This window comes from Diceros bicornis, chromosome 12 (genome assembly GCF_020826845.1).
Source record: "Diceros bicornis minor isolate mBicDic1 chromosome 12, mDicBic1.mat.cur, whole genome shotgun sequence".
Classification (NCBI taxonomy): Eukaryota; Metazoa; Chordata; class Mammalia; order Perissodactyla; family Rhinocerotidae; genus Diceros; species Diceros bicornis.
This window is the reverse complement of record NC_080751.1, coordinates 47,427,452-47,440,828: the sequence shown is the minus strand read 5'-3', so window position 1 is coordinate 47,440,828 and position 13,377 is coordinate 47,427,452. Positions and strand designations below refer to the sequence as shown.

Here is a 13,377-nt window from a genome sequence, read left to right as displayed (position 1 = left end):
TGCAATGAATAGAACTAGACTGCTGATACAAGAAGCTGCATGGGCGAATCTCGAAGATGTTATGTTGAGTGAAAGAAGCCTTACCCAAAAGAGCACATGCTGTATGATTCTATTTCTGTGAAGTTCTAAACAAACTATTTTATGGTGGAAAAAAATGAGACTGGGGGTAATAGTAATGCTCTATATCTTGGTAGGAGGTTGGGTTACACAAGTGTATGCAGTTTTCAAAACTAGCAAAGGTATACATAAGATTTGGGTATTTTACAGCATGTAAATTTTACACCAAAAGAAAAATACTTTAAATAAACATTAAACTCTAGTTAGTGATATGTATGCTGAGGTATTTGAGGATAAACATAGTAATGTCTGCAATTTACTTTGAACTGCATTGAAAAATGAGATGGATTGACAGATGTATAGAAGGATGGGTAGATGACTCATATTGATAAAGCAAATATAGTAACATGTTAATAAGAGCATCTGGGTGGTGGGTATATGAGCGTTCACTATAAAATTCTTTCAACTTCGCTGTACGTTTGGAAATTTTCATAAAAAAAATGTTGGAGGAAAAAGGGAGGAGAGTATGGGTAGAAGAATATTAATTGCATCAAGAGCACGTGGAAGAAGTCATAGGATATCATTTAATGCTGACAAACTGAATTGTAGAAGCCTGAGTACAAAGATAAACACTAAGAAAGATAATATTATTGACTAAAATTGGAAAGTGGATGAGAGTTGAAAGAGGATGCAAGCTAATTTTAGTTTGTTTAGAGCATGAAACCAGCATAAATTAACTAAGGAGAGAGGGGATTACTAGTATTTATACTATGTATTAAAAAATGAAAGAAATGAGATCAAACAGAGAGGTTATATCAATAAATGTAACTGGGTGTAACTAAACTAAGATAAAAGCAGAGTTCAACTCTATGCTCTATACAAGAGACTCACCTAAAACAAAGTGATTCAGAAAGGTTAAAAATAAAAGATTAGACAAAGTTGTGCCAGTCAAAAACAAACAAAAAGACAGCAGGGGTCAAGGCTTTGGTATCAGGCAAGGCAAGAATCCAAGCCAAAAAGCATTAAGCAAGACAAAGAAGATACTATCTAACCGTGCTGTCCAATTCAGTAGCCACTAGCAACACAGAGGTATCAAGCATTTGAAATGGGGATAATGTAACTGAGGAACTGGATTTTTTATTTTATTTAGTTAAATAATTTAAATAGTGCAGAAATCGTTTCCATCATCACAGAAAGTTCTGTTGGATAGTGCTGCTTTAGAACGTTGAAGACTCCAAATCACAATGAAGATGTGATAGTTATAAATATCGATGTACCAAATAACATAGCATCCACTTTCATGAAGCAGAAATTATGGGAAGATGCAAACCTAGTATAATAAAAGACTTTAAAATAAAATTTCTCCATACAAGACAAAACAAGTAGAAGTATCCAGTGCTTAAATATTGAAATTGAAAAATACGTTATAGGAAGATTTAGCAGGTTGATCATCCTTTAAGTCCTCAAAATATCTCTAAATACTCTCCCCTCTCAGCTCAAGGTTTGCATTTCAGCCCTTGAAAATATTTGGTGATGGTACTCATGCATTTTCAGTTTTTCTAATAAATACGCATTGCTATAAAAGGAGTTACAGGCATACATGTCACAGCCCTAAAAACATATTTGCATCATAAATTTACTAACCTTCAGAGTTGTGGTGAGAATACAATTAATGGGAATTTTTGAAGTGTTCTGAATTTTTAGGAAGAAAGTCATTGCGTAAGCATTTCTGTTTTGGCCTTTTAACAAAGTACATGGGTCCCCAAGGAAAAACCATCTTTGTCCTGCTTCAACTATTCACCCTAATTAAATCCTTCAACACCCGGGTCCACTCGAGGAACAATGCTCCTGACTCAGCTGACATTTCCTCTGATAATAAGCTATTTGCAAAACATTTCTTGAGACTTCCTGTCTTAAGCCTACAGCCTGATGACCTGAAGAATAATCTAAACTTTTGGCACTTTAGTGGGGGCCAGGTAGAAGAAGGAGAGTCATATTGGTCTTCTCTTTAAAGACCCATCAATGGCCCACCCACTTCGGCTTCCCACCAAGTATAGGGCAAAATGATTCACCAGGGAAACAGGTATTGTACTAGATGAAACCTCACCAAAGCCACAAAAGCCACCTCTACTTCCTTCTCTGATAATGACCATGTCCCTCGCAAATGCTGTCCCAACACCCTAAGGCCACAAAACAGTTTTCTTCAATCGATAAGTATTATAGTGACACAGTACTGTCCACACTTATTCCAACTGTCTTTAGGGCTGCATAGGGTCTCGGGATTACTTCTAAGAGAAGGCTTCTCTCATGCTTATAATTATCTTTCTTAGGAGTCATAAATTAAGATCTTTATTTTTAAGGGTTTGACAAGAAGGGGATTTTTGGGTCTGCCAATTAGGTGTCACAGGTTACCTGTGTAGCAAAAAATAGAGTCTGGCCATCATAAGACCTGGTCAGGTACGTGCATGGAATAGCTTGCGTTGCAGATGCTGTTTGTTTCTCATTTCAGCTTACTTATCATAATCTTTCCTTCTAACCTCCATATCTTATTGTTGATCACATGACAGCTTAAATATAGGAACAACTAGGGCTGAAGCAGAGGACATTGAAAAAGTCCCCATGGCAAAGAAGTGCTTGCCCATCTCGAAGACCCACTGGATGGCTTGTCCATCCTTTTCTCCAGAAACAGCATGTTGCCATTAGTTAGTTGTGTGTGACCAACGTAGATTGTCTCAGCCTGCAGGTGGTCAATTTCCAGATCTTGATCAGCTGACTTCAGCTGCAGTTGATGATGATAAGGTTGCTTTTGCTGGATGAGAAATGAAAATGCAATATCCACTCTGAGGTGCTTTCATCATGAGCAGTGTATTTGCCAATACCCAGGGAACCCTATAACTTGATCATATTCCTGTGGCATATATGAGAGAAGGTCACACTCAGCCTATCTTCGGCACAACTCCTCAAGTGGTGTGAAATATTAGAAGCAGTGGGTGCTGGGAGCCTGGGAGGGCAAATATGCCATCTCAGAAAGTGACCACATCAGTTAAGTCAATATGAACCCTCAGGACCCACTGGGGAATTCTATAAAATCTTATAGACAATATCTAGCAGTCAGGAGTTGTAGTAGTTCTGCATAGGGCAGCCTTTGTGGAGGGTTTTCTGTTCACATACATGGATTATTGACTGGAAAGCCACTTCACCAGGGAGACTGAAGCTGTTTTGCTAAAAGAAACAAAGCGAAAGCGAAAAGCTGTTTTGCGGTCCAATTCTTTTTTTTATTTTTGTGAGGAAGATCGGCCCTGAGCTAACATCTGCCAATCCTTCTCTCTTTTTTTTTTTTTTTTTGCTGAGGAAGACTGGCCCTGGGCTAACATCCATGCCCATCTTCCTCTACTTTATATGGGATGCCGCCACAGAATGGCTCCACGAGCGGTGTGTCAGTGCACGCCTGGGATCCGAACCGGCGATCCCTGGGCCGCTGCAGCAGAGCGTGCGCACTTAACCGTTTGTGCCACTGGGCCGGCCCCTGCGGTCCAATTCTTTGTGACAGCAGTGATTAAGTGGTCTGTTTATGCTGGTGACGTATGCTTCAAATGAACACCACGGGCAACTTCAGCCTAAAGGAAACCTCATACACCAAGTCTGAAGGGTGAGTTAGCCTTGATAATCGTGGTTGGATGAACCCACTGGAGAGAGGTCCTGTTTGGACTGACTGTATTTATATATATGGGCATTTGGTTCCATTCCTTCTGCTAGAGGGGCTACTTCACTGACTTCACCAGTGAGGCATCAACAGAGTTTTCACAATGTGCAAAGTTTGGAGGATTCCCTTTTACATTTGTGAAATATAGAAGTCCAATCTTCTAGAGTGGACTCTGGCTTACCCTTTCCTGTCAGTCTTGGGTGGAGCAAGGAATGTGCTTAGCCGGCTGTGTCCTGGAACTCAGAGTGTGGTCCAAAGGCAGGTGACTTTTACCCAAGGTTGCAGAGCATAGAACTGGCCAACATATAGCAGACGTATCAAAATCAGAGCCTAGCACATGGCCCAAAATTCATCCGCCAATCCAAGTGGCTAGATGGAGAAACCCAGAGAATCAATTTTTTTTTTCATTCATTTAAGAAATATTTACTGATAGCCAAATACATGCCAGGCACTGTTCAAGAAACTATGGATTTGTCTACAAACAACAACAAAACATACTCGTCCTTTGGCAGTCTTACATTTGGTAGGGAGGAGATAATGACGAAGGAATATGGAAGTGGGGAATGGAAAGCAAGCTGGAAGGTGTCCCAGAATGAGGGGCAGGTACCTGCACCAGGTTAACATACCAGCTCGCTTGGGCATGATGGGTATATTTATGGAGCCTGAAGCTGGGCAACAAAGCCAGTCAACCTAGAGACTTTGGTCCTATTTCTCCATTTGTACAACTGGGATAATGATATCTGTTTCCAGATGCTTTGAATTCCAGGTGTGAAAAATGATCCCCGATGTGAATGCAAAGTTACTCTCCCTCCAGCGTGAAAGTTCTTGGGGCTTTTTGATCTTGTCACATTTCGAAAGCTGTGTGCTCTGGTAGGAAGGCCCCTGGGTGCCAATCAGGGCACCCATGCTCTTGCCCACCTCTGCCATCAGATGTGCAACCATAGGCAAGGTGCTTCATCTCTTGGAACCCCAGTCTCTTCACCTGTGAAGTGATTGTGTTGCACCAGGTGATCTGTAAGCTCAAAAGTCTTCTGATCTCTGATATACTTCAAAGAAGTGTCATCTCCTAAACCAGTCTTACCAATGTAAATGCCGCTCATGATTGGGAAAATTCTCTTGTGATGACTTATGGCCCAAACTAATTTTTGTTCATTTAATGCAACAACATTTTCCTCATTGTTTCATTAACTAAAATTATATATATTTTCCTACTTCTACTTCTCACTTTTTTTCCTGTTTTTCTAATTTGCAAAGTTTCAAGATCTCTCTCAACAGTTTTGCTATCATCTTTAGCTTTTTGGTTGCTCTTAGGAGCTTTTTCCTTTTTTTTCTTACTCCAAATCAATGTTCTTGATGTTGCTTATGCTATATGGCCCCAGCATATTAGTAATATACAGTAGCTAACATTTATTGAGTGCTTACTCAATAGGTCAGGCACAAAACATCTCATGTGACTCTAAGGGATATACAATTATCATCTTTATCTTATAAGAGGAGAAACAGATGAATGAGAGCATAAGAGGTTTTCCAGAGTTACACTGCTAATGAGATTCCAGTTGGGACTGTCTGATTCTAGAGTTCAAACTTCTGACCACTACTGCAAACTGACTCAATTGTTATCTAAAGAGAGGGGGGCAGAAAGAAAGAGACAGAGAGAGAGAGAGAGAGGAAAGGGGAAGAAAAGACAGAAAGAAGGAAAGGGAAAGGGAAAGCAAAGGAAAAATTTTAAATTCAGGGGAAAAAATTAAAAATGCTTACACTATTTTTTTCATTCTAAAAAAATTGTATTTACTCTCATGAAAAATGTATAGTATTACAATTTAAATTATCTGCTTTATTGAAAACTAGAGTAGCAGTGAGAAAAATCATACTTCTTATTTTAGCCATTACAATGTTGTTATCTGGGTCTAGTTAGGAAGTTGCAAAAGAGAAGCAGCATTCCAATCTCTTACTCTGAAATCAGATCCTGGGCCCTACGGCAAGTGTAGGGCAGGCAGCATGTGGGCCCAAAGTCAAAGACTGCTCAAGACTAACCCAAAGGCTCATGCCCCACAGAGCTAAAAACTAATTCACAAATGCCATCACAGTAAATGGTGATGCTCTTTCTGGGCATCTGAATAACACCTTCTATTTTCAAGTAAGGTCAGGTCAGGAAGCTGAGTTTAGGACAGCTAAGGGCCAAGAATGTTCTTGGCTGGAAAGCCTGCCCTTCATGAACAATTGTGTGCCTCCAATGCACTCTGGCTTACCTAAATTTATGACCATTTTGGGAAAGGTATGATGTCTCACTAGAGCCTCAGCGTTGCTCATAAAGTTCTGGCACCCACAATGGAGTTGCAGGCAGTGGTTTCCCTGCAGAGGTAGCGTCTGTTCCATAGGGGCGGGCCTTTAGCACCAGCACAGCTGTTGTCAAGAGGTCTTTACACTCCATCACGTCTATTGACAACCTGCAACCTGCTAGGTCATGGACTGAATGCTTCACTAAGGTTATTTATGAGTCACTGTAACTTCAGGGTTTTTTATTTCGTGCAAACATCAGAAGTACAAAAATAGATTCATTTAATCAGAAAGAGCTAGAGAATACCTGTCTTGCTCTTGTAAATTCTGAATCTCTGTAGGTCAGCAAGCACTCCTCACTGCCTTTTAAATAATTATTTATGTAATTTTATTCAATTTCAAGGATCTGATTTTCCCCCAAACCACTCATGTGATAGCAAGGGAGCAGAGAAACCTGTGTGAGCAAACACATTCATGTTCTACAAAAGCTCATGAAACGTGTAAATCTAGTAGACACCAGACTGTATCTCATTTCTTTAAAACATGTTTGCCTGAAAGCAGAGAGGAATATTTTTCAATAAAAGCTATAAGGTTGTTTTTTTTCAATAACATCTATCTTTTTTGTGTGTACCATCTTAACCACTTTTAAGTGTACAGGGCAGTAGTGTTAACTATATGCACATCATTGTATAACAGATCTCTAGGACTTTTTCATATTGCAAAACTGAACGCTATATCCATTGAAAAACAATTTGCCTTTTCCCTCTCTCCCCAGCTCCTGGCAACCACCATTCTACTTTCTGTCTCTGTGATTTTGGCTATTCTAAGTACCTCACATAAGTGAAATCATGCTTTATTTGTCTTTTTTTTTTGCTGCGGAAGATTTGCTCTGAGCTAACATCTGTGCCAATATTCCTCTATTTTGTATGTGGGTTGCTGCCACAGCATGGCTGACAAGTGGTGTATCTCTGCACCTGGGACCCGAACCTGTGAATCCAGGCCGCCAAAGTGGAGCACTTTGAACTTAACCACTACGCTAGGGGGCCAGCCCCTTTATTTGTCTTTTTGTGACTGGCTTGTTTCACTTAGCATAATGTCCTCAAGGGTCATCCATATTGGAGCATTTGACAAGATTTCCTTCCTTTTTAAGGCTGAATAATATTCCGTTGTATAAATACACCACATTTTCTTTATCCATTTGTCGATGGACATTATGGTTGCCTCCACCTCTTGGCTATTGTGAATAATGCTGCAATGAACATAGATGTGTAAATATCTCTTTGAAATCCTGTTTTCAATTCTTTGGGGTGTATACCCAGAAGGAGGATTGCTGGATCATATGGTAATTCTATTTTTAATTTTTTGAGGAACCTGCATATTGTTTTCCATAGCAGCTGCACCATTTTACATTCCCGTCAACAGTGCACAAGGGGTCCAATTTCTCCACGTCCTTGCCAACAGGTATTTACTGTTTTTTTTTAATAATTTTATTTATTTATTTTTTTCCCCCAAAGGCCCAGTAGATAGTTGTATGTCATAGCTGCACATCCTTCTAGTTGCTGCACATCCTTCTAGTTGCTATACATGGGACGCGGACTCAGCATGGCCGGAGAAGCGGTGTGTCGGTGCACGCCCAAGATCCGAACCCGGGCCACCAGCAATGGAGCGTGCGCACTTAACTGCTAAGCCACGGGGCCGGCCCTTTACTGTTTTTTGTTTGTTTGTTTTTTAATGATTAGAAATAAACTTTATGGAGACGAAGTCAAGATGGTGGCGTAGGCAGACTCTGAACTCACCTCCTCCCACGGACACAGCCAATTTACAACTACTCGTGGAAAAATTACCCCTGAGACAGAACTGAAAACTGGATAAGAGGAACTCCTCCAACAAAGCACAATCCTAATTGAGGTGGAAGAGGCAGAAACTCACTTCTGGAGAGAAAAAAACGCCACCTTCATGAGCCACAGCGCTTCGTGGCCGCCTGGGAGCAGCCCACAGGTACGCAGCCCTCCCTGGAGGAGGGGGGCCCTGAGCCAGGGAGCGCCCCCGCTGTAGGCATTTTGTGGACCCAGCACAATCCAGACGAGTGGCATAATATCTGACTTTGCCTGCTGCTAGAACATTGGGAAGCACCCCCAGAAAAGACGGTTCACAAAGAAATTAAAACCGGCTCTTAAAGGGCCCACACGCAAACTCATCCGTTTCAGAAAGCAACCTAAAATCACCAGAAAGAAAGGTGCACAGTGCTTTGCTGAAAAGAGACTCACTTGATAGGCCCTGAGTGCATCTCGGTGAGAGGTGAGAACTCTCCAGGGACTAGGACATTGGCGCGGCTATTGTTGTGGCCTGGTGTGGGCGTGCTGACACAGACGCCCTTGGAGTTCTCCCTGGGGCCTGCTGGCCCGGGGTCTGCCCCACCCACTAGAGCACCAATTTGTTCCAGCTCAGCCAGGGCAGGCAGCCTACCCTGGAGACTGGCCCCACCCAACAGCGGGCCCTCGGGCAACTTGTGGGCCTACATAGATTGGTGACTGGATTCTCTGCAGCCTGGCAACTGAGCTCACATCGGTGGGGCGGGGCATGCACAAGGAGCGGGTGGAGAGTGTGGGGCAGTGGTGGAGTGTGTGGGGCTCCCGCCATGGAGAGACTGGGTCTGCTGTGGGGAGTCAGGGCGTGCACACGGGGCAGGACTGTGTTGACTGTGTGTGTGGACCTGTGAGCAGCAGGGCTTGTCAGCTGCAGAAGACCTGTGCTTCTCAAAGACCCACTTAGGAGGTTTGCCCCACCTTCCAAAGCCTGAAACAATTGGGTGCTCCCGTGCCTGAGGCCAGCCCCACACAGCTGCAATCCTCAGAGAGCTGATAAGAGACCTAAAGACTGGAGGCTTGTAGCAATTGTAAGGCCCTGAGCCTAACAACCTGCCACGCTGGGGGCCTACTCACGTAAAAGAAATACTGCAACACAAATGTGGTATTAGAACTTGCAGCCAACTGTGCTGGGGCTCCCCACACCTGATAAAGAGACCGAAGGGCCCACAACAACTACAAGCAGCTGAGCATTACAACAGCTGGCCAGGAGCATAACTCGGCCTCCCTGGGCGCCTACAGGGAGAGCAAACAGGCCACAACAGAAGGACACACATAGCCCACATAGGGGTCACCCCTGGAACATTGAGAACTGAGGGAAGCACACTGCAGGCCCCCTGAGGCATCACTTACATAAGGTCACCTATCCAAGAGCAGGAGACGTAGCTGACCTACCTAATACATAGACACAAGCACAGGGAAAGAGGCAAAATGAGGAGGCAAAGGAATACATTCCAAGTAAGGAAACAGGACAAAACCCCAGAAAAGGAACTAAGTGAAACAGAAATGAGCAACCTACCCGACAGAGAGTTCAAACAAAGAGTGTTAAGGATGCTCACTGATCTGGGGAGAAGAATAGATGAACTCAGTGAGAATGTCAACAAAGAAATGGAAGATATAAAAAAGAACCAATCAGAAATGAAGAATACAATACTGGAAATGAAAAATTCACTAGAGGGACTCAAAAGCAGAGTAGAGGATACAGAAGAACGGATCTGTGAGCTGGACAAAAGACCAGAGGAAATTACCCAAGCTGAACAGCTAAAAGAGAAAAGAATTAAAAAGAGTGAGGACAGTCTAAGGGACCTCTGGGACACCATCAAGCACACTAACATCTGTGTTATAGGTGTCCCGGAAGGAGAAGAGCAAGACAAAGGGGCAGAGAACCTATTTCAAGAAATAATAGATGAAAACTTCCCTAACCTAAGGAAGGAAACACATTCAGGTACAGGAAGCACAGAGAGCCCCAAACAAGATAAACCCAAAGAGGCCCACACCAAGACACATCATAATCAAAATGTCCAGAATTAAAGATAAAGAGAGAATCCTACAAGCCACAAGAGAATGTCAAGTTACATACAAAGGAAACCCCATAAGGCTATCAGCTGACTTCTCAGCAGAAACCTTACAGGCTAGAAGAGAGTGGCACGATATATTTAAAGTGCTAAAAGGAAAAAACTTACAGCCAAGAATACTCTACCCAGCAAGGTTATCATTAAAAATGGAAGGAGAGATCAAAAATTTCCCAGACAAGAAAAAATTAAAGGAGTTTGTCAACAAGAAACCAGTGCTACAAGAAATGTTAAAGGGACTGATATAAGGAGAAAAGAGGAGACCCAAATAGGAAAAATTATCTATTTCCATGATAAGAGGGTAATGGATACAAATGCACAAAAAAGGGGTTAGATATGATATCAAAAACATAAAAGAAGGGAGGAGGGGAGTTAAAGAGTAGAGCTTTAAGACAGAGGTCAAACTAAAGAGACCATCAATTCTGTATAGAAGAAGAAAGGAACAGAGAAGGACTACTAAAACACTGAGGAAAAACAAAGTTAAAAAATGGCAGTAAGTACATACTTATCAATAGCTACTTTAAATGTCAATGGACTAAACGCTCCAATTAAAAGGCATAGGGTGGCTGATTGGATTAAAAAACAAGACCCATATATATGCTGCATACAGGAGACACACTTCAGACCTAAAGACACTCACAAACTGAAAGTGAAGGGATGGAAAAAGATACTCCACGCAAATGGCAATGAAAAGAAAGCTTGGGTAGCAGTACTCATATCAGACAAAATAGACTTTAAAACAAAAACTGTAAAAAGAGACAAAGAAGGGCATTACATAATGATCAAGGGAACAATCCAACAAGAGGATATAACACTTGTAAATATCTATGCACCCAATGTAGGTGCACCTAAATATATAAAGCAATTATTAACAGACATAAAAAGAGAAGTAGACAGTAACACAATAATAGTAGGGGACTTTAATACTCCATTTACACCAAAGGCTAGATCATCCAAACAGAAGATCAATAAGGAAACATTGGCCTTAAATGACACACTAGAACAGATGGACCTAGTAGATATATACAGAGCATTCCATCCAAAAACCGAAGAATACACGTTCTTTTCAAATGCACATGGAACATTCTCCAGGATTGATCACATATTAGGCCACAAAACAAGTCTCCATAAATTTAAGAATATTAAAATAATACCAAGCATCTTTTCTGACCACAACGGTATGAAACTAGAAATCAACTATGGGAAGAAAATCAGAAAAGCGACAAATACCTGGAGATTAAACAAAATGCTACTGAACAACGACTGGGTCAATGAAGAAATCAAAGAAGAAATCCAAAAATACCTGGAGACAAATGAAAATGAAAATATGACATGCCAGAATTAATGGGATACAGCAAAAGCGGTTCTAAGAGGGAAGTTTATAGCAATACAGGCCTATCTCAACAAACAAGAAAAATCTCAAATAAACAATCTAACAATGCACCTAAAGGAACTGGAAAAAGAAGAACAAACAAAGCCCAAAAGCAGTAGAAGAAGGGAAATAATAAAAATCAGAGCAGAAATAAATGAAATAGAAACCAAAAAAACAATAGAAAAAATTAAAGAGAAAAAACCAAGAGCTGGTTCTTTGAAAAGATAAACAAAATTGACAAACCTTTAGCTAGAGTCACCAAGAAAAAAAGAGAGAAGGCACATATAAGTAAAATCAGAAATGAAAGAGGAGAAATTACAACAGACACCTCAGAAATACAAAAGATTATAAGAGAATACTATGAAAAGCTATATGCCAACCAATTCAACAATCTGGAATAAATAGATAAATTCTTAGAATCACACAACCTTCCAAAACTGGATCAAGAAGAAGTAGAGAATTTGAATAGACCAATCACCAGTAAGGAGATCAAAACAGTAATCAAAAACCTCCCCAAAAATAAAAGTCCAGGACCAGACGGCTTCCCTGGTGAATTCTACCGAACATTCAAAGAAGACTTAATACCTATCCTTCTCAAACTCTTCCAAAATGTTGAGGAGGGGGGAAGCTCCCTAACTCATTCTACGAAGCTGACATTACCGTGATACCAAAACCAGACAAGGACAACACAAAAAAAGAAAATTACAGGCCAATATCACTGATGAACATTGATGCAAAAATCCTCAACAAAATACTAGCAAATTGCATACAACAATACATTAAAAAGATTATACACCATGATCAAGTGGGATTTATTCCAGGTATGCAGGGATGGTTCAACATTCACAAATCAATCAACATAATACACCACATTAATAAAATGAAGAATAAAATCACATGATCATCTCAATAGATGCAGAGACAGCATTTGACAAGATACAGCATCCACTTATGATAAAAACTCTGAATAAAATGGGTATAGAAGGAAAGTACCTCAACATAATAAAGGCCACATATGAGAAACCCACAGCTAATATCATCCTCAATGGTGAAAAACTGAAACCTATCCCTCTAAGAACAGGAACCAGACAAGGATGCCCACTCTCACCACTCCTATTTAACATAGTACTGGAAGTCCTAGCCAGAGCAATCAGGCAAGAGAAAGAAATAAAAGGGATCCAAGTTGGAAAGGAAGAAGTGAAAGTGTCACCATTTGCAGATGACATGATTTTATATATAGAAAACCCTAAAGAATCCACCAGCAAACTTTTAGAAGTAATAAACGAATATGGTAAAGTTGCAGGATACAAAATCAACATACAAAAATCAGTTGCATTTCTATACACTAACAACGAAGTAGCAGAAAGAGAAATTAAGAATACCATCATTTACAATTGCAACAAAAAGAATAAAATACCTAGGAATAAACTTAACCAAAGAGGTGAAAGAGCTGTACACCGAAAACTGTAAAACATTGCTGAAAGAAATTGAAGAAGACACAAAGAAATGGAAAGATATTCCATGCTCTTGGATTGGAAGAATTAACATAGGTAAGATGTCCATACTTCCTAAAGCCATCTATAGATTCAATGCAATCCCTATCAAAGTTCCAACAACATTTTTCACAGAAATAGAACAAAGAATCCTAAAATTTATATGGAACAACAAAAGACCCCGAATAGCTAAAGGAATCCTGAGAAAAAAGAACAAAGCTGGAGGTATCACACTCCCTGATTTCAAAATATACTACAAAGCTATAGTAACCAAAACAGCATGGTACTGGCACAAAAACAGACACACAGATCAATGGAATAGAATCGAAAGCCCAGAAATAAACCCACACATCTATGGACAGCTAATCTTTGACAAAGGAGCCAAGAACATACAATGGGGAAAAGAAAGTCTCTTCAACAAATGGTGTTGGGAAAACTGGATAGCCACATGCAAAAAAATGAAAGTAGACCCTTACCTTACACCATCCACAAAAATTAACTCCAAATGGATTACAGACTTGAATGTAAGACGTGAAAC

The 13,377-nt window shown here is 40.6% G+C and overlaps 1 protein-coding gene across 1 annotated transcript in view; it reads right to left on the bottom strand.

The window, feature by feature from the left end:
- FEZ2 (fasciculation and elongation protein zeta 2) overlaps positions 1-8,358 on the bottom strand; it is a 71,607-nt gene extending 63,249 nt beyond the window's left edge. The window contains exon 1 of the mRNA XM_058551441.1: positions 8,305-8,358. Coding sequence (XP_058407424.1) covers positions 8,305-8,324 — 20 coding nt within the window. The 5' untranslated portion in view covers positions 8,325-8,358. The remainder of the gene's footprint in view (positions 1-8,304) is intronic.
- Between the last annotated feature and the right edge of the window lie 5,019 nt (positions 8,359-13,377).